Raw genomic sequence first — 23,148 nt, 5'->3', positions numbered from 1 at the left:
ATGCTTTCCTTTTTTTAAAAAAGTTTCTTTGTTTCTTTGCCACAATAGTCTTCATAAAAACGGTGTTTATTTGACACATCTGGCAGTTTTGTAAGACAAGCAACTTGGGGGTAATGAAGGTGGCTTCATTTTGTTCTGAATTGTGAGTTTGTAAAAGAACATAACATACACTAGTGGTAGAATGCCAACTTGTCATCATAGTGTGAGCATTCCAGAGCCAGTGTTCATCATTCTCTCAATCTGCTCAATAAACAAGAGAATTAAGAGAGGCACAAAGACAGTCTGAACAACATGGGTTTAGTGTGCATGTGAATGGAAGGGAGTCCAGCATATCTTTTTATGTTGAACAGTTTACACACATACAGATACATTGTGGTTTCACTTAACACCAGACTTGATATCTACATGGGAAATGGTTCTTGACTTTTTTTGTATTTTTTTTTATAAGGCACAAGGCAACAGCATTTCCACTTACTGAAATGCAGGCTTATTATGGGATAATATTTGATAGGAATGTAGTAAGCAGATGTGTTTTTCTTTCTCTCATTTTAAGTTTTTTTTACATTTACATAGTAAGAGCCCATGTGTGTCTATCAATATATTTTATGGCTGGGCTTTTCCAGTTCTGTTGACACCAACCTGCGATTCTCCTGCCCATTAAAGTGATCTTGCTCTCTATCTGTTCTCATCTCTCTCTCTTTGTTCCTCTCTGTCTGTATTCTCTTTCCCTCTCTAATCTCTCCATTTTCTCTCACTATTCTCGTGCTCTGATTTTTTTTCCCTCTCCACTTGCATATAATGCCCAAGCCTGCATCTATCATAGTTTTGTAGCTCCAGAAAAAAATTAATGGAGCTTAATGGATGAGGTGGACCACAACCAAATAACCTCTTTGTCTGCCTGCCTCACACCCCCCCACTCCCCTCAAAAAAATTCGATATGTTCTGTGCTAAAACTTCTGTCTCCTCAATTTCACCAACTTCTGTCAGTGGACTTATGGAAATTGAGAAAAGAAATGATAAGGCTGCACATTCACTGACTGCAATATTCAGCTCTTTCATGTATTGTGCTCCAATCATGCTCTGCAGACATTTACAGCTTCTGTGGCTTTAGCTTACCTGCTGTTGCACCAGTTATATTAAATGTTTAAAACTAGCAGTGGCCAGCCTCCCATTTTGCACCCTCCTTAAACTTGAGCTCATCTAAAACTCTGTTGCCTGTATCCTAACTCTCACCAAGTCCCATTCACCAAGCACCTCTGTGCTTGCTGCCTACATTGGCTGCAGGTCTGGCAATGCCTCGACTTTAAAATTCTCATTCTTGTGTTTGCCTCTCCCATCCCTATCTGTAACCTCTTCCAGCCTTACAGCCCTCCAAGATCTCTCCGCTCCTCTAATTCTGGCCTCTCATGCATCCCCAATTTTAATTGCTCCACCATTGGCAGCCATGCCTTCAGCTGCCTAACTCCTAAGCTCTGGAATTCCTTCCCTAAGCCACTTTGACCAAGCATTTGGTCACCTATCTCCTTATGTGGCTCGGTGTCAAATTTTGTTTGATAATATTCCTGTGAAACGCCTTGGGATGTTTTACTACATTAAAGGCGCTATATAAATGCTTGATGTTATAAAACATTTTTACACTGGGAAATTAAACTCACCTTGGATTGGCTCATCCAAATTAAATTTTGATTGGTATTATAACCAGTTTATTTTGTCAGACAGTGTTTCAATTAAACTTGAAATGGAGCAAAATCAGTTTGACTCTGGAAATAAGCTATATTACCTGTTAGTTTGCTGCCTGCTTAAGTCAGAGCCCTACCTACGCCAAGGAGTAAAGTTATGTTACTGTAATTCAGAAATTTGCTGGCGTCACGTAGAGATAAACTTGTCAGCATTCCCTTCTTTCTCTCTTGCTCACCCCACCCCCATTTTGGTCACTATCAGTTAGGATACATAATTCCTGATTCACAATGCAAGCAAAAAATGAACTCAGATTATGGATGGCACCAAGCCTCAGTTACAGGCGAGAGATTTCGCTTTACCCAGACCTGAGCCAGGACATGTATCAGACAGTAAGAAACGCAAAGTGAAGCCCGAGTTTAGGATCATTGTGATCAAATCCAGGACAAAGCAGCCCGCTTGATTGGCACCCCATCCACCACCTTAAGCATTCACTCCCTCCTCCACCGGCGTACCGTGGCTACAGTGTGTACCATCTACAAGATGCACTGCAGCAACTTGCCAAGGCTTCTTCGACAGCACCTCCTAAACACATGACCTCTTCCACCTAGAAGGACAAGGGCAGCAGGCGCATGGGAACGCCACCACCTCCAAGTTCCCCTCCAAGTCACACACCATCCTGACTTAGAAGTATATTGCCGATCCTTCATCATCGCTGGGTCAAAATCCTGGAACTCCCTACCTAACAGCACTGTGGGAGTATCTTCACAAGGACTGCAGCGGTTCAAGAAGGCAGCTCACCACCACTTTCTCAAGGGCAACTAGGGATGGGCAATAAATGCTGGCCTTGCCAGCAACGCCCACATCCCATAAACGAATTTTAAAAAAAAATCCTCATTAGAGTTACTTTGAAAAACCATGAGTTACTTTTTAAAAATACATTTCCAATGTTATATTACAGTGAATTAATTTACACCATTTAAACTGTGCATTTTAATTCAAATCAGCTGTTAATTTGAAACAAAAATGAATTAACAACTGTAGTATGAATGGTGTTTGAGTATGTGCTGTAAATAGCAAGTTTCACAGGTGCCGGACAGACTTGTATGAGTGCATAGAGCAGTAATAGTCACTCAACCGTTGCTTCCTGACATAATGAATGCTGCATTTGATATACTGTCTGTGTGTGCATCAAAGATATTTCATATCTGGACCGCATAACATTGCTTCAGTATTGATTGAAGTTATATTTAGTCTCCAGTTTAAGACTAGCTATTACAGAATTATTGAATGATTTTGCAAACACTTAATTTTTATGGTGGCGGGGGGAACAGAATTAGCTTGGTATCTAGTCAAAACTACCATTATTACATTCTGCAATTAAAAAAGAGCAGTATTATGCTTTGATGTTGTAAGCACAGGATTAACCTTTTTTGGATTCAACACCATGAGATTACTTATTTACCCAACTAAATTTTCAGTTTTCATTTGTTGGATTCCTGTTTCACTTTAGATAGGTCCTCTGGGGAGAGTTCTCATTTACAGTATAATGCAGTGACTTCACACAGGATGCATGTACACCATGCATAATATTTTATACTGCTGCGATGTCCTGTCAATTTTCATATAGCTGCTGTAATCTATTGTCTATTTAAAAGGCAGCATTTTCCAAAATAAGTGTTTTAAAAAGTGACCATTTTATGTAAGCCCCCTTGTATACAGTTAATGGAGGAGTTTGTTGTTTTGGTGCTTAGGTGGACAGTGACACGATTTGGAATGAGATCCACTCATCTAGTGCTGCACGCTTAGCAGTGGGCTGTGTGATTGAGCTGGTTTTCAAAGTGGCAACTAAGGAATTAAAGGTGAGTTTAAAAAAAAAAAATTAATCAATAACTGTTAAACGGGGAGTTACGGAAATGGAAATTCACCCAGATGTAGATAATTCTGCCATTGAATATGGGGCACTGAATATAAGCATTTACAAATTCTTCGTATACTAATGTTTACCATCATCCAGTCTAAATTACTTTTACGTCCCTTTATGTTGTTTGTAAGTTGGGATGTTTGTGTCAGCCATGGCTCAGTAGTATCACTCTTCCCCGTTGAGTTAGGACGTTGTGGGTTCAAGCCCCACTCCTGAGATTTGTGCGCATAATCCAGGCTGATATTCCAGTACAGTACTGAGGGGTTGCTGCACTGTCAGAGAGGCCGTCTTTCGGATGACACGTTAAACCTCGAGGCCCCGTCTGCCCCCTCAAGTGGGCGTAAAAGATCCCATAGCACTATTTAAAGAAGAGCAGTGGAGTTCTCCCCGGTGTCCTGGCCAATGTTTATCCCTCAACATAAAAGCAGATTATCTGGTCGTTCTCGCATTGCTGTTTGTGTGACCTTGCTGTATGCAAATTGGCTGCCATTTTTCCTACATTGCAGTAGTCACTACACTTCAAAAAGTTCTTAATTGGCTGTAAAGTGTTTGGGATGTCCTGAGGTCATGAAAGATGCTATATACAGGAAACTTCGCGATATCCGGCACCGACGGGACCAGCGTGATGCCGATCTATGAAAACTTCCAGACAGACCAGCGCTAATGTTGAAGGATACGGGGGTTTTCATCTCCGTATCTGACAACAAACACTGTTGTTTAGCAACAGCTTGTAAACAGTCGGCCCGTACCTTGGAAGTGTCTCTGTAGCTTAGCAACAGCTTCAGAGAGGCTTTCCAGAGACTGACTGTTTAAAAAAAAATGCTAGGAGAAGAAAAAAAAACCTAACAAAACGGCTGCTGATTTCTGCCGTTAGATTGAGGTTTCCGGACATACAACCTCCGGATAAACCAAAGTTTCCTGTAAATGCAAGTTCATTCAGTCATTTCTGTTAGTTGACAGTATGCACAACTTGCAATATGGAGCAGATTCTTCCAATGATTGTTGGTCTGTAGAATCCATTTTGGCTAGTCCAGGAACAAAATTAGGATTGTCACAGATCCACCTGCAGTATAAACTTGCAAAATGAATGAATTAACTTGTATTTATATAGCACCTTTCTTGTCCACAGGACATCTCAAAGTACTTCACAGCCAATGAAGTATGTTTGAAGTGTAGTCACTGTTGTAATGTAGAATTAATTTTAGATGGAGAATCATAGAAACTTACAGCACAGAAGGAGGCCATTAGGCCCGTTGTGCCTGTACTGGCTCTTTGAAAGAGCAGTTGTGCTTTTTCTCCATGACCCTGTAAGTTCCTCATCCTCAAATACCTGTCCAATTCCCTTTTTAAATTATTTATGGGATCAGTTTCCACCACCTTTTCAGGCAGAGCGTTCTAGATCGCGACAACTCTGCATGAAAAAAGTTCTCCTCATCTCCCCTCTAAATCTTTTGCCAATGATTTTAAATTTATGACCTCTGGTTATTGACCCACTCGCCAGAGGGAATAGTTTTTCTCTATGAACTTCTTTTCAAACCTGAAGGATTATGTAGCATTGTCCAAATGGAAGCAATGTGTAAAAAAAAGTATACATTGTCAAAATGGAAGCAATGTGTAAAAAAGTATACATTTGCTTATCATGCAGCTGGCACCATAGCAAATTACTTTGAATCATGTAACTCTGTTTCTTCCTGTGGAAAAAATAAGGATACATTGCAAATAAAAAGGAACAACAAAAAGATATGCTTGACTAATTGATGTACAAGTAACAAATCTACCTCTTGCATTACATCCAATTTAGAAGTTCCCTGACGTTACTCCATGGGCTAAACTGCTGTGGGTTATAAGATTAAGTTTTGCTTTATATTCCTAAATGCATTTTAATACTACCATTAAACTTTACTCCAGAGCATCATGGTGGCTCAGTGAATTGTGTCTATTGACATAATGGGGTCAAATTGGTCTTGGGCGGTAACGCAAAATGGGTGATAGTAAATTTTACACCCCATCTTTTCCATTAAAGCCCATTCCTAGTTGCCCTGACAACTGAGTGGATTGCTAGACCACTTCAGAGGGGAGTTAAGAGTCTACCACATTGATGTGGGACTGGAGTCACATATAGGCCAGACCAGGTAAGGACAGCAGGTTTCCCTTCCCTAAAGGACATCAGTGAACCAGTTGGGTTTTTACCACACTCCAACAGCTTTACTGATGCTAACTTTCTTTTTAACTGAATTCAAATTCTCAATCTGCAGTGTTTTGAACTCTCACTCTCTGGATTATTAGTCCAGGCCTTTGGATTACTACTGTACTCGAGTGATTTTGAAATACCTTCTGTAACTTGGGCTAAGTTGCAGTAAATACATCCTCTATAATTTATATTGTTTTTCTCTGAACGTTTATTTTTAATTGGAAGCTAAAATCTAAATTTGTAAATTAAGTGGTCCTATTTTGTTTGCTGAGGCACAAAGACTCATGCTTAACAATCTTTTCTGTGAATAAACTGAAGCATCTCATCAGTGCTTTTAAGTGTCTTGGAAAATGATGTAAATTATCTTTGAGAGTGAAGGAGGTATTTGATGAACTTTTTTAATCATGCCAGTTTCCCCCCTCCTTTCCTGAGGAAGCTGACGTCTTGCTGAAGTAACATGCGCACCACTTACCCTCCAATTCATTGCTCAAATGGCTGCTGTTTATGTGCGAGTTTGGGCAGTAAGTGATGACAGGCCATTTGCCTGCAGGCAGCATCGGAGCCCAGCCCAATCCAATATCATTCTCACCTCATGTCTACACTTGCATGCTTTCAGCAGGGGTTACTGGATAACAATCTGGACAGGATCTCTGGCTCTTTTTCCTCCTTCCTAACCTTTGAGTGCTGAAGCCAATTCTACCATCCCTACTGCTCCTCCACTTAAAACCAGCTAACTCAACAGAAACTAACAAACCTGCAAACTTCTAGTCTGTGTGGCTCAGCTACTCATTGCCTTAACCTATTGAGACATCAGCAGAGCACATCGTCAGTTGTCAAATCTGTTATTTGATGTTCAGCTGTGTAATTAAATGCCACATTTGATTCAAAGCATTGAAACTACCTATGTATCTGTGCAGATTGCACCTTTTACTGAGTTATATAAATGATGGTGTTTTGCAGAATGGATTTGCGGTCGTGAGGCCTCCTGGACACCATGCAGAGGAGAGCACACCAATGTAAGTAACTGTCTCGGTCCTCACCAATGAAAAATAATTCCTAGTACTCGCAAAACAGTCACCTGTCTTTCTAGAGTAGTTTGTATGTAATTGGCAACATATGAGGTTCAGAACAAAAACTGGTGAAAATTTGTCCCTACTGTGCTTTTTCCTCTGATGATAAATGAGTGAAGGAATGCAGACGATCAGAATCAGGAACAGAGCTATTAACTATTTCCCTTTTTTCTTTTCTTCTCTTCCCAATTCTCCTACCTCCAGGGGATTCTGCTACTTCAATTCTGTAGCCATCGCTACTAAACTCCTACAACAGAGGTTGAATGTCAGCAAGATCCTTATAGTGGACTGGGTGAGTGAACCAGGCCAAAGCAAGGCACAAATTAGGAAAGAGATTTTTCATATTCTGCTTCCCAACCCTATTTTAGTTGAAATCTGTTGCACCAGAGCACTCTTGTTTAGGGTCGCATCCTGATGGTGTTTAAATAGATTAATCTTATCCGATCATTTAAATTGAACCTTTGGACTGAGTGACTTTTTGAGCAGCTTTTTAAAAATATTTTAATCACTGTTTCAGTTTGTTAATCGTGTTACTCTTTTGTTTGAGGTATGAATCTTTTATGTTTTATAATCTAATGAAATGTGGGCAAGCTCTACCATAGATTGTAATTCGAGCTTGCCTTCCCTCGATAGAACACTGTGGAGCAGCAAAGAACTGAGATTCCTGTGGCGAGGAAGAGGGGGAGGGTCAAAGAGAGTAAATGTGTTCAAGTGTCGGGGCCTGCCTTCCCCCTACATTGTTAGCCAGTCACAGAATGGTGACTGCAGAGGGGTTTGTGGCCTAGCCTAGCTGTTCTGGTTGATGAAGGTAGAGCTTTAGTTGTGGATGCAGTGAGGAATTTGGGGTGGGGGGGGGGGGGGGGAAGTAGGAAGAAGCAAAAGTAGAAAATGGGCATTTTTGTGTAAACGACTTACTTGGTTTTGTAATTGCCTCTTTTTAAAAAAAAATGTAGGGTTGATTGTAAGACACATAGGCATTCATTTTTACCTTCACCCACTGGGTGGTACTCTAGGGCCTGCCTGTTGCAGAACCTGACCAATTTTCATCCCATTGATTTCAACAGGCGGGCGATTCACTCCGCCAGATCACCGCCAGGCGGTGGTGGTGAAAATTACCCCCATAGTTTTGGCATTTTCTAATTAATACTTAAGTGAGGTTACAATGAAGTTTAAAATGAATTTCAAATGTGACGAGACGCGGTTACTGGCGGAAGGTGCAATTGGTGCTAAACTTGGAATGATCTAGACTGGTCAGGATGTTGTAATAAACGGTGGTTGAACAGACAGCCAACAATTGCTGCTGGATACACAAATTATTAAAATAATGCTACAGTGTCAGCTATGTAAAGGCAGGTAAGGCAATTGTTTGTCTTTACCTTAAATCTCGAAAATGTTGCATCTTGTTGGGTATTGTATTGGTGACTGCCAATACTTGTACCAATGTTGTACCAGTGTGCTTCATTGTAGAGCCACGGAACACTGGTTTATGTCCACACTTCAGCACAGGATGAGATCCCAGTTTTATCCAGGCTGCCAGAGTATGGACTTCAGTAAGAGGGAAGGATGTTCGGTTCAAAGGTCACCCTAGATATTTCAGAAGCAGTTTTGGCAGAGACCTAGGGCAAGGTAATCAACTCACACTCCACCAGCAGTGTAAGCAAGTGGAGAAAATAATTGGGAAGTAGGTGTTTTGTATTGCTTATAAAGCTAATATAACTGTTGGCTTTGCCACCAGTCAGGAAGAAATAGTGTTGAAACAGTCTGCAACTCTTTAGTTGCAAAATAAGCTCTGGTCCTGTGTTAAAGATGAGTCTAAAATTCTACTTCTCAAACATGGCCATTCAATCTGCTGTCTAATATTGTGCAACAGGACGTGCATCATGGTAATGGTACCCAGCAGGCTTTCTACAGTGACCCCAACGTGTTGTACATTTCACTGCATCGCTACGATGATGGCAACTTCTTTCCAGGAAGTGGAGCCCCAGATGAGGCAAGTAATTCAGATCGCAGCTAATGTTCTAGATGAAAAAAAGTCTTTCCTCATATCTTTTAATGCATGGATCACAGAATCTAAAAATTAATGTGCAGGTAGTTTGGCTTGTAATCTTTTTCATTGTAACAAGTTTGTCAGGTAATTGAAATGCTTCATAATAAAATAATAGGGAAAACATGACAGCATTTATGATTTTTTTTTATATTGTTACGAGTGCCATCATGATCACTATCCTTCTAAAGTATGAAACCAGTTTTAGTCCTGTTGTTTAGAGTGAGTGATTTTTATTTTTTAAAGATGTATCGATTGAGACTGCTTTAATTCAAATAAGAATATTATTATTTTATAAACCAAGTGTGTGTGCTCTTGATACTGAATAATTGTATAGCATAACAGTACTGTACAAAGAAAAATATTTACAATAGACATAAATACACATCAGGTATGAAGTACACATACTTTTGTAAATAATATCAGAATTCCAATGTTAAGTTTGGAGTTATATTGTAATTTAAAAAATAAAAATTGCATTTAAGATAGGAAGACACTGTCTCCATGTTTAAAGTGTTCCTGATTTTTGGGCTTTAGGTTGGGACCGGCGCAGGCGTAGGATTTAATCTCAACATGGCCTGGACTGGTGGTCTGGATCCACCAATGGGAGATGCTGAATATTTGACTGCGTTTAGGTAAGACTTCAAGATATTCAGTGACCTCAATAAAGACTGTGACCAGCATTGTTAAATCTGTTCAATTTAATGAGTCATTTTCAGGGGGGGTTTAAATTATTCTGTTTTCTTACATTTTATACATACATTAAACAACACTCAAAAGCCAACAGTTCAATGCTATAGGAAGTGTGAATTAATAACAACTCTTCTGGGGGTGGCTGGATATAACACTAGTGTGTTGAACTCCCAGCTAAAAGACTCTTACTCAAATCCCCATCCCTAACATTCTCATTTAGGTTTCCCTTAGGGACTAAGCTTTGCCCTGTTTGGCTGGGTCAAAGATGGCTGCTGGTAGGTCACCCAAGGATAAACCTTAACAGAAGATGTAGAGATGTCTACTGACTACAACTTCGCACTTTATTGACTGAAAAAGATTCTGTAGGTTTTGGAGGGAGTGGGGAATTCTGAATTGTTCATTACAACTTGTATTTATATAGCGCCTTAACCGTGGATAACAGTGTCCCAAGGCGCTTCACAGAGCTGTAATCGAAACAAATGCATGCAATCAAACAAAATATTTTTGTTTAGTTGGATAATTCTCTTTCAACAGGAAAAGAATAGAATAGCTGCAAATTTCTAACTGTCAACTGTGTATTTAAATGAAAATAATTAAGAAACCAAACTACATTTGTATTTAGGGTATGAGGCTAGCTAGAAAGGTATAAACGTGAAGTTATAAAAATAATTACTTTTCTGTCATCTGGTAATTGGAATGTCTGCAGTATCTGCAGGTCTTGAAATCTGGAATAGAAATGTTTTCATAGTGTATGAACTACATTTGTTAAGGAGTAGTGAAACCTTGCTGCAAGCAGCAAGGTTTACTGTGAAGGGAACGGGATGCAGTTTGCTTGTAGGAACATTTGCGGCTTTCTTGTCTATCAGTGTGGATGTATCGGTTGAAAATGAAGAACTGTGTTTTTGAGCAGTATGAGCAATATCTATCCAGTGTTTTGAGAAATGTCATTTAATATATACTTGGGGAGTTTGTCAGGAGTGTTGGGATTTTTTTTAATGGACCCCTAATGAAAATTGAAAGAAGCGGTGTTTTTTTAAAAGTGGTTGCAGGTGTGCAAAGACAGGAAGGTTTGTATTCTGGCAGATGATTCCTTCTCGCCTTTCCTTTTTAATCTTTTATGTTTAAACATTTTTTTCTTGATTCTTCCCACCTAGCTTCGCTTTCTCTCCATCCCTGAAAGCGTTGGGGCACAGCTCCATAGGCACGCTGTCCTCCAATAACTTACCCTCGAAGCCATTATGTGTGCGTAACAGCCTTTGGCATTGAGTGTTGTGGCCTTTTTAACTATGGGGAGCAAGACCACCAAGCCTAACCCTCTTCTCATTCGACATCCAAACATGCACAGCTCCAACAATCGGAAGCGTCGACCCTCACTGATTCCCACTCATTTACTTGGGCTGCTGAGGCCAGTTGCAGCATCTCTTATTGTTGCATCAACTCCAATGAGCAGTTTCGGGCTTTGTTTTATCTCTAATAAAATTGCATCTCTGTCTTCACTATAAATAGCTTTCTTGAGAATATGAATCATCCAAGTGTATAAATTACTGATGGAAACTGTTTGCCTTACTTTGGGATAGGTCAGCAGAAAGTTTTAGTATTGACTTATTAACCAGATATTTTGAAAAATAATGCTTCTCGCAGCCAATGAATATTATTTGCAAACATCTGCTTTGAAAACCTGCAACCCAGCCTTCAGATAAGGCTGCAGAATGTGTTGATGCAATTGTTCATGCAAGAATGCAAGATTTCTGTAGCCTCATTTACAGCTTGTGTAGACTAAAAGCCATTCTGATGGAGTTTTTAATCTGTTGCCAAGTTTCTAGGGTGATGCCATGTATTTGGAGATTGGAAGTTAACATATTTTAACTAACTTTTTTCTGCAAGTTGTTTCACCGATTTCTAGTGAAATAATGCTTTGAAGTATCGAATTTATAGCACGCACAGGCTTAGGAAGAAATTGCAACAGGTCATATATTCAGCAGTTTGCAGGTCTCCAGAGACAATAGATGCCTTCAAGGCAGCACCTTGTTATTTAGACCCATAGAATGCCACGTTGCATTTGCTGGGGATCAAGCCTAAGATGAAAAAAGATAAGATAATTGGACATAATGAAATCCAGAAGGCACTCAGTTTCACCATGAACTTGGAAGTAGAGTGTAGAATTGAACTTAATTCAAACCAGCTCTTAGAAATGCCAAATGCAAGGACTTTGAAGTTTGTGAGGAATCAGAAGTACTTTACGCTCGATGGTGGTTATAGATACGTGCTTTAACCCTTAATGGTGCTGAGCAGAAAGCTTTCAGATTATAAACATTGCGGTCATGCGAACGGAAGAAAATACAAGTTGGTATGCACCAGCAATTTGCTTTTGTTCAACTTGCACTCCTGAATATAGCACCATGGAACAAGGACAAAAGCTAGTTACAAATAGACTGGGAATTTGTCAAACAGCAATTGCGAATGAAAATTAAAATCAATAAATGCTAGAATCGCGTCACAAATTAATAACATACTTAAAATATAAATGACATCAAGCCATTCAGTTTCCAAAGAGTTCCTTTCTTTGCTGATGTGAGCATGCTGCCATAAACAGAAAGAAGTCAGAAACATTCAGTCCAATCCTATTGGAAAGCAATTTGTTTTAAAATATGTATCTAATTAGACGTATGATTTTTTTTTAAAGAAAGCAGGTGTACCAATGTGCTGTGTCATGAAATGGTAGGGTGCAGGCTTTACCTGTGTGTCTTTCCCCACTTAGTGCGTTCCTAATTTTGATCAGAGCTGTTGGAGAAGGTACTCAGTGAGGGCTAGACCCTTCTCCACTTTAAGGGAAATTGAAGGAAGTGTCGCCACAAGCTACTTTTACATATTTCCCAACAGCTGCTGACAGAGCCACGAAATGGGAAACGTGGGAACTGGTAGCTACCCAGCTTCTCAGTCAGGAAATCGGGTGTTGCAAAGACAACCCTCAAATTTACCAGAAGAAAAATTGTGTTTATTAAAAGGCAAGGAAATGTGTAACCCAAAATGAAGAAAACGGTGTTAAATGTATGTCCTGTCGGTCAAAAGTGGAATTTACAACATGATGGACTTTCCTTTGTGTTTTTAGTCCTGGTGCATCTAACAAAAGCAATTTTCCATTTCCATGGTGCAAGTGCTGACCTTAACACAAATCAACATTAAATGTTTCCCTCCAGTGTGTGTTGTATTTTGTAAGACCCAATCAAACGTGTGTATATCTTACTGAAATCAGTGAGATGTAAATGAATGACTCGGCTAATTTTAAGGAACCCAGCATTATATGCATCAGAAAGTTGTTCTCAATATACTATAGTGGCATCTGCAGTATAATAATAATTCAACTTTATTGTCATTGCACAAGTACATGAACAACGAAATGTGATCTTGCAAGCTCCCATGACTGGGAGAAGCAAAGCCGCTGCGTCGGTGCGCGCCGCCATTCCATTTCCACCATTCCTCCTGTCCAACAATCTTCAGCCCAATGCCCGGGCCTGCTCACCAGCCGCTCCTCCTTCCGTGACCTTCTCACCAACCGCCCCTCCTCGGGGCTCCTTCCGTGACCTTCTGCACCTGGTCTTCCCTGATGGTCACTCCTCCAGGTACTAACCAGGCCTGGCTCTGCTTAGCTTCCAAGCCTTGCCAGCGACCCTGTCCCTAGTCCCAGGAACAGTGTAAGCACAGTTTTCGATACTGGTGTGTACTGACTCACTGAAGTCCTTCACAACAAAAAAAGATTGTTTAGGACAGCCCATCATTCCTCCTACAGGGAAAAAAAATCTGGGAGGAAATGCTGAGAAAAATCAGTTCAATCTCCCAGGTTCAAAGTGATAGGCAGGATTGTCGGAAGCACTTCAATGAGATCAGCAGGCAGACCAAAACAGAACTGGCTGCCACAATGGTGATTGAAGCTGGACTTAGTATCGAGTCTAGAGGAGCTCACACCAGCTGACAGAATCATCTCCTTGCTTAACAATGAAGGTGTAAAAAGAGAGGATTTGAAACTGTGGCTTTTGCATGGAAAGCAGTCTAGTTGTAAATAATTAAATATAGCAATTTAATAGCCTCTGAAATGGACACATGTTTGGTAATCATTTTTATTGTAGTTATACTCCACGAGTTATTGCAGTTATTCAAAAATGCACAATTTTTTCCATTTTTCCTTTTGGGGGTTGTAACACTGTATAAGAGAGCACATGTCCAATTTATGCCCGTAAAGTAGCATTTCACCACCCTTTCTCAAGTGGTGGTGCTGGTAATCGCTTATTTTATTTACTGTTTGGTATGTTAATTTTACATCTACTTCATTTCCCTTCTCTGTCTTACCATGCTACATCGCATTCACTAGCTGAGCAGATGGAAAGGGCTCTGCTACTTTTGTCAGATGTAGTTTTGTACCTGTGATTCCCCGTAGAATAAATTCAAGGGAAAGCATGGAAAAGGGGGCAAGTTCATCTCCAGTCAGAAAATCTTCCAGTGGATCTCGCTTGCCTCCTGTTCCCCGCCACCGCCCCCCCCCCCCCCAAAACAGTCATGCTCTCATACCTACTAGCAGCTTGCCAGAAACCAGAATAGATTGCATGTTTACCCTCCCAGCTAGTGGGTAGTGTGGGGAGGGAAAAAAAGCAGGAGAAGCATGGTGAGGGATATATCCTGGATAGTAGTGTATGTCTTGGCTGTGCAGTGCTTATAATTAATTCTATAGGGGGGTGTTGAGAAAATGTGCTATTCAAATTTGTAGCATTATTATATAGCAAAGATAACAGCATCCAAATAAACATAATGGTGTGATCTAGTTTTCTAAGATATTAAATAAAAAATTTGCTACAACACGTTCTACCTCCTCCCACAGGCAGCAGCTGGCACACACCCAGGATCAGCCATCCTGAGGAATCTATTGTGAGCGTTAACATGTCTGCTTTTATATACCCTGACTGAATTAAGACCAGGTAAAACTTGGTTTAATTAAAGGCAGGAATTAGTGTTGGAAAAGTGAGTGAGCAGTGTACATAAATACAAAAACACGCTGTCTGTGTATTGATAGAAAATTTACTGGGGAGGAGGAATTAGGGTAGTACAGCTTCAAATGGGATTTTGGTAAGAACAGTGGCACCCATGCAATGTACAGCCACATCTGAGTGCAGCATGGCTTTGCATCACTACTGCAAGGGAAAACCGTCAGCCATGGTTGGATCCAATAATGCTTATTGTAGCCTATTTATATTTGCGATGCCTTATGACAGGATCCTGTAAATTGACAGTCAAGCAGCTGAAGCAACGATTTAGTACCTGTTTGTGCAAACATTTAATATTTTACTACATGCTGGCAGCTATGGTGGGAGTGATTGGAGGGGTAGGAAAAGATAGGGGTGGGGCTAAGAAATTGCATTGCCAATGAAGTGATCAGTAATATAACACTTTCAATGCAAAACCAGGTGCAGTGGAAGAAATTTAGCAAAACACAAATATCTTGATTGTGCTAAAGACTCGGATGTAATTGAAATGCTGCAATCAGGTCCATTACTTTTATCTCTATTTTTAAGGTGAGCAGATTTCCAATAGGATAACAACCCTCTTGGTTTTTATGGTGCTTGTTCCATCATCATAGAGTGGCAGCAGAACTATATGTCAGGTGATTGTTGGGTGCAACATGCAGGCTTATAAATGTCTTAAATGATTATTGGTGATGTAGTTCAAAATAAAACAGCGCTGGTCAGTGTGTCTAGCAGATGTCCTATTTCATGGCCAAACATGCATGCAGAGAACAGCTGTGCCAAGGTTACTGGAGCCAGAGTACTGTTTATTGGCCATTTACTTCTAAGTCAGGATAGTGTGTGATTTGGAGGGGAACACCACCACCTCCAAGTCACACACCATCCTGACCTAGAAGTATATCGCCGATCCTTCATCGTCGCTGGGTCAAAATCCTGGAACTCCCTTCCTAATAGCACTGTGGGAGTACCTTCACCACACGGACTGCAGCGGTTCAAGAAGGCGGCTCACCACCACCTTCACGAGGGCAATTAGGGATGGGCAATGAATGCTGGCCTTGCCAGCGACGCCCACATCCCATAAACAAATTTTAAAAAACTGTTGTGGAAAGCGCACAATTTTGATATTGAATGCCCCATGCTAGTAGGTTAACCCTTTCTCCAATGACTAATGTGACCAATATAATCATGTAGACAATGATATATATATGAAATACACCCAAGTTATTTTTAAAGCTGCTTCTATTTTTGTTGGTTCCACCTCTTTCCACCCCCCTTCCCCTTTAGATTTACCTCTGCCAGTGCCGCCTCTAACCTTTAACTGGAAATGTGGGCAAGAATGGTCTGTGGTGACTTGTTCACCTTCAATTTGTTTTAATTATTTTCTTTCCCCCCCCACCCCCAACCCCATTTCATATGGCGAAGTATCCAGTCTTCTGCTTACCACCTGCCCCACTGGAGTACAGGAAATTTTGTGATATCCGGCACCGACGGTACCGGCGTGTTGCCGATCTATCAAAACTGCCGGACATACAAAGTTAATGTTGAAGCATACGGAGGTTTTCATCTCCGTATCTGACAACAAACACTGTTGCTTAGCAACAGCTTCTAAAGAGTCGGCTGCAGCTGCAAGCGTCTCTAGCTGAAGCTGTTGCTATAGCTACAGACCTTGCAGTGCCTGACTGGGAATAAAAAAAAGAACGAGAACTAAAAATAATAGAAAATGGCTCCTGATTTTTTCCGTTAGATCGAATATTCCGGACATACAACCTCCGGATAAACCAAAGTTTCCTGTAGTATAATTCACTATGAGCAGAATCGCTATTCCAGTGTGCTCTACTATTGAATTGCATAGAATTCTGGACTCCTTTTTTCCTAAGCAGAGCGAGCAACACTTAGATTTAATCTAAGCTAGTGTTTTGCATTGGAAGAAAAAGAATCATGATCTTTATCTTGAGCATCTACTTTTCCGTGCATCTTCATCAATCATGGACCTCAAGATTAGAAATTGCAGGTGATTTAACCTGTTGGGCACATTAATGTTAGCCACCTCAATTATACCATTTAGCAGTGGGAAGAAGTGATGATTTTAGAACCGTGACCACTCATACTTGACTTTGCACTGAAACCCCCCCCTCTACTTCAAAGCAGGAATAGAAGAATTTGCCGCATGTGTAATAGCTGCTCAAAATACTCGAGTACTTTACAGTGAGGTTGGTTTTGTGTAAAAGCTTGAGGCCTAGAAATTCACTGGCATCCCGTTTGGGGCACCAGCCTCGCCAGGGCGCCAGAAGTAGCGCCCCGGAAGAAGTCGCAGCCGCTGCCGCAAATTCAGTTTGCGCGCCCCAGATGGAAGCGCGGTGCTACTCGAGGCGCCCCGCATCCCTCTTGGGGCGCTGCAACTGAAGTTCGCAGCGCAACGTGCCGCAGCGCCACACGCTGCGGCATGGCGCGCTGCGGTACTGCAGGCCTTCCTCCCCTTCTTAAGGAGTGCCGGGCTCTTGGGACACAGCCGGCACTCCGCGGGGTGGGGGGACGGCGGCGCAGAGAGGTGTTGGCAGGCGGCCAGCAAAAAAAATGTCCACCCTGCACCTCAGCGCCTCTACTGCCGCAGGTAGGCCCCCCTGAGCCGGTCGCAAATTGCGACCGGTGTTAAAGCAGGGGGCGCTACTAAATTTCGCGATCGGGGCGGTAGCGGGGCGCTGCGCACACCGATGACGTCATCGGGGCGGTAGCGGGGCGCTGCGCACACCGATGACGTCATCGGTTGCGGCGCAGCGCTAACGGCTAGCGCTGCCATTAGCGTCCCGCTAAATTTAGCGGGAGGCGTGGCCAGTGGCGTAAAACCCACTAAGTGCCCTCTTAGGGCGCTAATGGGTGGCGCAGCCCACTGAATTTCTAGGCCTGAGTGTTTCTTAACATATTTTGTGTTTCTTTAATGTTTTTCACAGTAAAAGTCAAATCAGCTCTTGACCTCATTCTGATAGTCTTTTGTCTGAACCACACTCCATTTGTTCCTGTACATGTACAGCTAACTCCACTCACCACAAGTTACCTGACATAAGTTAGTTGAATCCATATACGTATGTTGCTGCTTTATTATTCCTGTTGGTAACTTATGCGGTAAAGTTTTTTTAAATTTTGGTTTTCCCATTGCCTTTTAGCTTTGTGCCTGTACTATGTTCATAACAAAAACTCCCTATTGAAAATATTGTTTTTAACAAAAGCTACCTTAGAAGTCCTGTAAATCTGCAGCTTAAAGCGAAGATCAGTTTGGGTTCAGTTCAATACCGTATTTGTCCAGTGAATGTAGTGTCTGCTTGATCAATTAAATATGTTTTCCAGTATGACTCTTGTGTCTCTATTTGCAAATGCTGTGGGGGGAACAAGCTCTTAATATTGCAACACTAAATCACTAAAAAAAAATCACTATCCAATTTAGTACCTTTCCACCTACATCCTGTTGCTTCTACATCTTATCTGCCATGTATTTTAGAAACAGATATACTTGGTACTTTAAGAGCTTTATGGCAAACAGAAACTTCACTCTTTCGGCCCATGAGCTCATTAAAACCACTTAGTTTAATTGTAAACCATTTCGTTTAATTGTATACTTGTAACCAACTAGCTGTCTATTTATTATATGCACAGTAATCTTCCCTTTTACTAAAGCAAGACGTTGTGTGAATAAGTTGAGTTGTGGATTGGTTTAGATCTCCGCCTTGCACCACTGGAAAGAAAGCCAGATAGAGGTGGTCAGAATTTGGTTGGAGTCATGTGTTCTGTGCGCTGCCACTCTCATTACAGTTAATGAAAAGTCCAGCATGCAGAAGATGATTGGTTTCCATAACAGTCATATGTTTTAAGTGGTTTCACTATAATCCAGAGGTGTCACGCATGAAAATCTTTAGATGGTTTTTCCAGAGTATGATTGCCAACTACTCCGCCCTAAACATAAAACATCATCAGTCTCTCAATGTTTGCGAAATTGAGTCTCAATTATTACCATTGTCTTTGTAAACCTACATATTTTCCAGTCTGTACCTCACTATCGTATGGATGGTGCCAAGATATAATTTCACATTTGGAATCAGCCTTTGCCAGTTTGTTTAATTCAAAATAATAACTAACTTGGAGGAGGAGTGGTGAGTAACTGCAACTGAGAAGACCTTAGGTGGTAGTTGAAATATTGTGTACAGTTTTAGCACTGTACTATAGGAAGGAAAAGGTGCAGTGTAGATTCAAGATGGAGATCTTAAAGATTATAAAGAGTAAATAGCGATCACTTGTATTATGTAGACTGAATAATGATCATTTGTCTGCACTGACCAGTGAGACTTCAAGATCATCGCAAAAAGAGAGTGAAACAGAGTCTTATACAAACAGGAATTAGATAATTGCTTGAATTAAATATATGGGGAGCAAACAGGAGAGGGTTTAGATTTGGGCCATGAAATTCAGCACCTTAATGCCGGCTGATGAGGCTGGTTCAGAGAAAAAGTGGCGGTTGTCTTGCTTCTGGCACGGACCACAGCGGCCGCCGTTTTGGGCAGGTCAGCAGCGCGGCCGTTGCCTGTGCTCGCTGGAAAAATGGTAACACTGATTTGACGCACGATCTACTATTTTGGAGGTCGCCATTCTAATGTATGCCCTCTCCAAAGCACGCACAGCTGAACATGCGTTCAACTGCACAACAGACCCCACCACCACCGCTAGCGCTACTTAAAGGGACACACATCTTTCAGGTAAGTTTTGATTTTTGCTTTTGTGTTTATTTGAGTAGTGGCTTGGTGTAAGGCATTAAAAAAGTCGTTAAAGTGTGCAGGGAGTGCTGTTGGACGTTTGCAAGGCTTTGGCTCTTAAAGGAAGGCCTCTGAGAACAACATTTGCTCACAGTCCTTGGTAGCTCTAGTTGCAGTCCCCCATGGGCTGCAGCATGAGATAAAGCAGAGGCAGCAAAGGGGACAAGCTGCTCGCAGAGGGAGGTGGAGGTGGAAGCAGAAGGAAAGAGGCAACCCAGACAGTACCTTTCTGGCCAGGATATCTGGGATCAAATCATCTGTCTGCAGTACCAGTGAACACAGCCCCTAATTCCCCTTTCAACATTAGCCCCACACCTTACCTTCCCTCTGTTACTGACCATCACAGCGTCCTCTTGGCCACAATCCTCAAAATAAAAGCCACCACAAAGCAAACTTTCCAATCCAACTTTATCCATATATGCATCCAATATTGCATCAAAAAAACTAATCATCCTTACGCATTCCCTTAGTGACTGTCTTACTTGTGATTTTGCCTAGCCTAGTGCTCCTTCGTTTCTGGAAGGCTGCTGACTTTCAGTGGGGAGCACTGCAGATGGCCTTGCAGGATGGCCTCAAAGGAGCTGGTGGCTGGGAGTGTGAAATCGAGTGACAGTGTTTCTTCTTCTTCTTCACTCTCCTCTCCCTCTTATTCAACCACTAGCTGGGCAGGCTGGATTTCTTGTCTGAAATAAGGAAGGCATGAGGGTAGGGTTGTGATGAGGGGAGGGGGGAAGCAAGAGCTGCACGCTTACAACATGCGTGGCTTGTAAATCAGAAGAGATTGTGGGATATGAGAAGGAGGATAACGTATGAGGATACTGGCATCTTGTATTCTTTCAGCCCCACTGCTGGCCACGGGCTTAGCCATGCCCCTGCCAAGAATGGCCAGCACTGTCTCCTCCAAGGGGGTGAAGTGAAGCTAGGAATGGGAGTTGTGCCTCGTGTTTGGTAGAGATTGTTCGTAGGTGAATGACTGCGGGGGGTGGGGGTCGTGCATTGAGCAGTGTGTGAGGCTAGTGGTGCAGTTGGTAGGAGATGGTTTTTGAAGATGCACTCACTGACCTTGACCACTTGTTTGAGGTCATGAAACTTCTTAGGGCACTGGAGCCACGTGCTGGGGGCGACACCACTGGTAGTGACTGCCTCGGCGATCGGGTCCCACATCCTCCTTTCTGCCTCCTGGCCCCCTGTGGGTAGAGGACCTCTCTTCCAGTGTTCATCCCCTGCACAAAGGCCTCAAGTGCTGCGTCTGAGTGCCCTTTCCCTGGCCTGTTGAGCCACTTAAGTAAAGCTAGCCTTGTGCGAACATCGTGAACTTCGGCCCCCTGCTGAGCGCATAGCTTGTCAGCAGCGCATTCAGCACCGGGCTGTGAGCTACAATAACGTAAAGCAGCAGGCAGCACAAATTTACAAATTTTACATGCTGCCTGAACTCCTTTCAACGGGCATGGGCAGATTGCACATCACGGTGCCCGCACCTGTTTTTGAGCTTTATCCAATTTCACCCCCTAAGTGTTTATGTGGGGACTAATGCAGAGTTGGGTGGACCGAAGGGCCTAATTTTGTGCTTGTACTCTGAATCTTTCTGGTGTGAGATCTTCTGTAAAATATGTATCTTTTATTTCCACAATACTCCAATTTTAGATGGAAATTGTTATGCATTTAAGAGCTTTGAATGGGCTAGTAATCCAGAGGCTTGGACTATTGATCCAGAGACGTGAGTTCAAATCCCTCCACGGCAGCTGGGGAATTTAAATTCAGTTAATTAAATAAAGCTGGAATAATTGCTAGCATCAGTAATGGTAACCATGAAACTATCGGATTGTCGTAAAAGCCCATCTGGTTCACTAATGTCCTTTTAGGGAAGGAAATCTGCCCTCCTTACCTGGTCTGGCCCATATGTGATTCCTGACCCACAGCAATGTGGTTGACTCTTAACTGCTCTCTGAAATGGCCGAGCAAGCCACTCAGTTGTAACAAACTGCTACGAAACAAAATAATAAAAATGAAACCGGACGGACCACCTGGCATCGACCTCAGCACCGGCTACGGACACGGCAACGGCACACCCAGCCCAGTCAACCCTGCACACCCAGCCCAGTCAACCCTGCACACCCAGCCCAGTCAACCCTGCACACCCAGCCCAGTCAACCCTGCACACCCAGCCCAGCCGACCCTGCAAGGTCCTCCTCACCAACATCTGGGGACTTGTGCCAAAATTGGGAGAGCTGTCCCACAGACTAGTCAAGCAACAGCCTGACATAGTCATACTCACAGAATCATACCTTTCAGCCAATGTCCATCACCATCCCTGGGTATGTCCTGTCCTACCGGCAGGACAGACCCACCAGGGGTGGCGGCACAGTGGTATACAGTTGGGAAGAAGTGGCTCTGGGAGTCCTCAACATTGACTCCGGGTCTCATGAAGTCTCATGGCTTCAGGTCAAGTATGGGCAAGGAAACCTCCTGCTGATTACCACCTACCGCCCTCCCTCAGCTGATGAATCAGTACTCCATCATATTGAACACCACTTGGAAGAAGCACTGACAGTAGTAAGGGCTGCCAGTCTAGGCCTATGACGGGGTGAGAGAACCAACACGAGGGAAAAACCTATTTGACCTCATCCTCACCAATCTACCTGTCGCAGATGCATCTGTCCATGACAGTATTGGTAGCAGTGACTACCGCACAGTCATTGTGGAGATAAAGTCCCGTCTTCACACTGAGGACACCCTCCATCGTGTTGTGTGGCATTACCACCGTGCTAAATGGGATAGATTCAGAACGGATCTAGCAGCTCAAAACTGGGCATCCATGAGGCGCTGTGGGCCATCAGCAGCAGCAGAATTGTATTCCACCACAATCTGTAACCTCATGGCCTGGCATATCCCTCACTCTACCATTACCATCAAGCCAGGGGACCAACCCTGGTTCAATAAGGAGTGTAGAAGAGCATGCCAGGAGCAGCACCAGCCGTACCTAAAAATGAGGCGCCAACCTGGGAAAGCTGCAACACAGGATTACATGCATGCTAAAAAGCGGAAGCAGCATGCTATAGACAGGGCTAAGTGATCCCACAATCAACGGATCAGATCAAACCTTTGCAGTCCTGCCACATCCAGTCGTGAATGGTGGTGAACCATTAAACAACTAACGGGAGGAGGAGGCTCCATGAATATCCCCATCCTCAATGATGGTGGAGCCCAGCACATGAGTGCAAAGGACAAGGCTGAAGCGTTTGCAACCATCTTCAGCCACAAGTGCCGAGTGGATGATCCATATCGGCCTCCTCCGGAGGTCCCCACCATCAAAGAAGCCAGTCTTCAGCCAATTCGATTCACTCCACCTGATATCAAGAAACAGCTGAGTGCCCTGACAACATCCTGGCTATCGTGGTGAAGACTTGTGCTCCAGAACTAGCCGTGTCTCTAGCCAAGCTGTTCCAGTACAGCTATAATACTGGCATCTATCCGACAATCTATCCCAGGTGTGTCCTGCCCACAAAAAGCAGGACAAATCCAATCCAGCCAATTACCGCCCCATCAGTCTACTCTCAATTATCAGCAAAGTGATGGAAGGTGTCATCAACAGTGCTATCAAGTGGCACTTACTCACCAATAACCTGCTCACCGATGCTCAGTTTGGGTTCTGCCAAGACCACTTGGCTGCCAACCTCATTACAGCCTTGGTCCAAACATGGACAAAGGAGCTGAATTTCAGAGGTGAGGTGAGAGTGA

At 42.6% G+C, this 23,148-nt stretch overlaps 1 protein-coding gene across 13 annotated transcripts in view; it reads left to right on the top strand.

Annotated features, from left to right (window-relative positions):
* hdac4 (histone deacetylase 4) overlaps positions 1-23,148 on the top strand; it is a 553,521-nt gene that overhangs the window by 496,706 nt on the left and 33,667 nt on the right. For 12 of the 13 annotated variants that reach the window (XM_085985633.1, XM_085985631.1, XM_085985630.1 and 9 more), the window contains 5 exons: positions 3,432-3,539; positions 6,753-6,808; positions 7,067-7,154; positions 8,733-8,852; positions 9,444-9,541. In XM_085985633.1, coding sequence (XP_085841759.1) covers positions 3,432-3,539; positions 6,753-6,808; positions 7,067-7,154; positions 8,733-8,852; positions 9,444-9,541 — 470 coding nt within the window. Of the gene's footprint in view, positions 1-3,431; positions 3,540-6,752; positions 6,809-7,066; positions 7,155-8,732; positions 8,853-9,443; positions 9,542-19,269; positions 19,352-23,148 lie in introns of those variants that run through there. The other variant, XM_085985641.1, reaches the window with a different exon arrangement.

Source organism: Somniosus microcephalus, chromosome 4, assembly GCF_052327205.1.
Source record: "Somniosus microcephalus isolate GS21.2 chromosome 4, FLI_Smic_1.0, whole genome shotgun sequence".
Lineage (NCBI taxonomy): Eukaryota > Metazoa > Chordata > Chondrichthyes > Squaliformes > Somniosidae > Somniosus > Somniosus microcephalus.
Note: the sequence above shows the minus strand (reverse complement) of the source record. Positions and strands in the feature narration are given on the sequence as shown.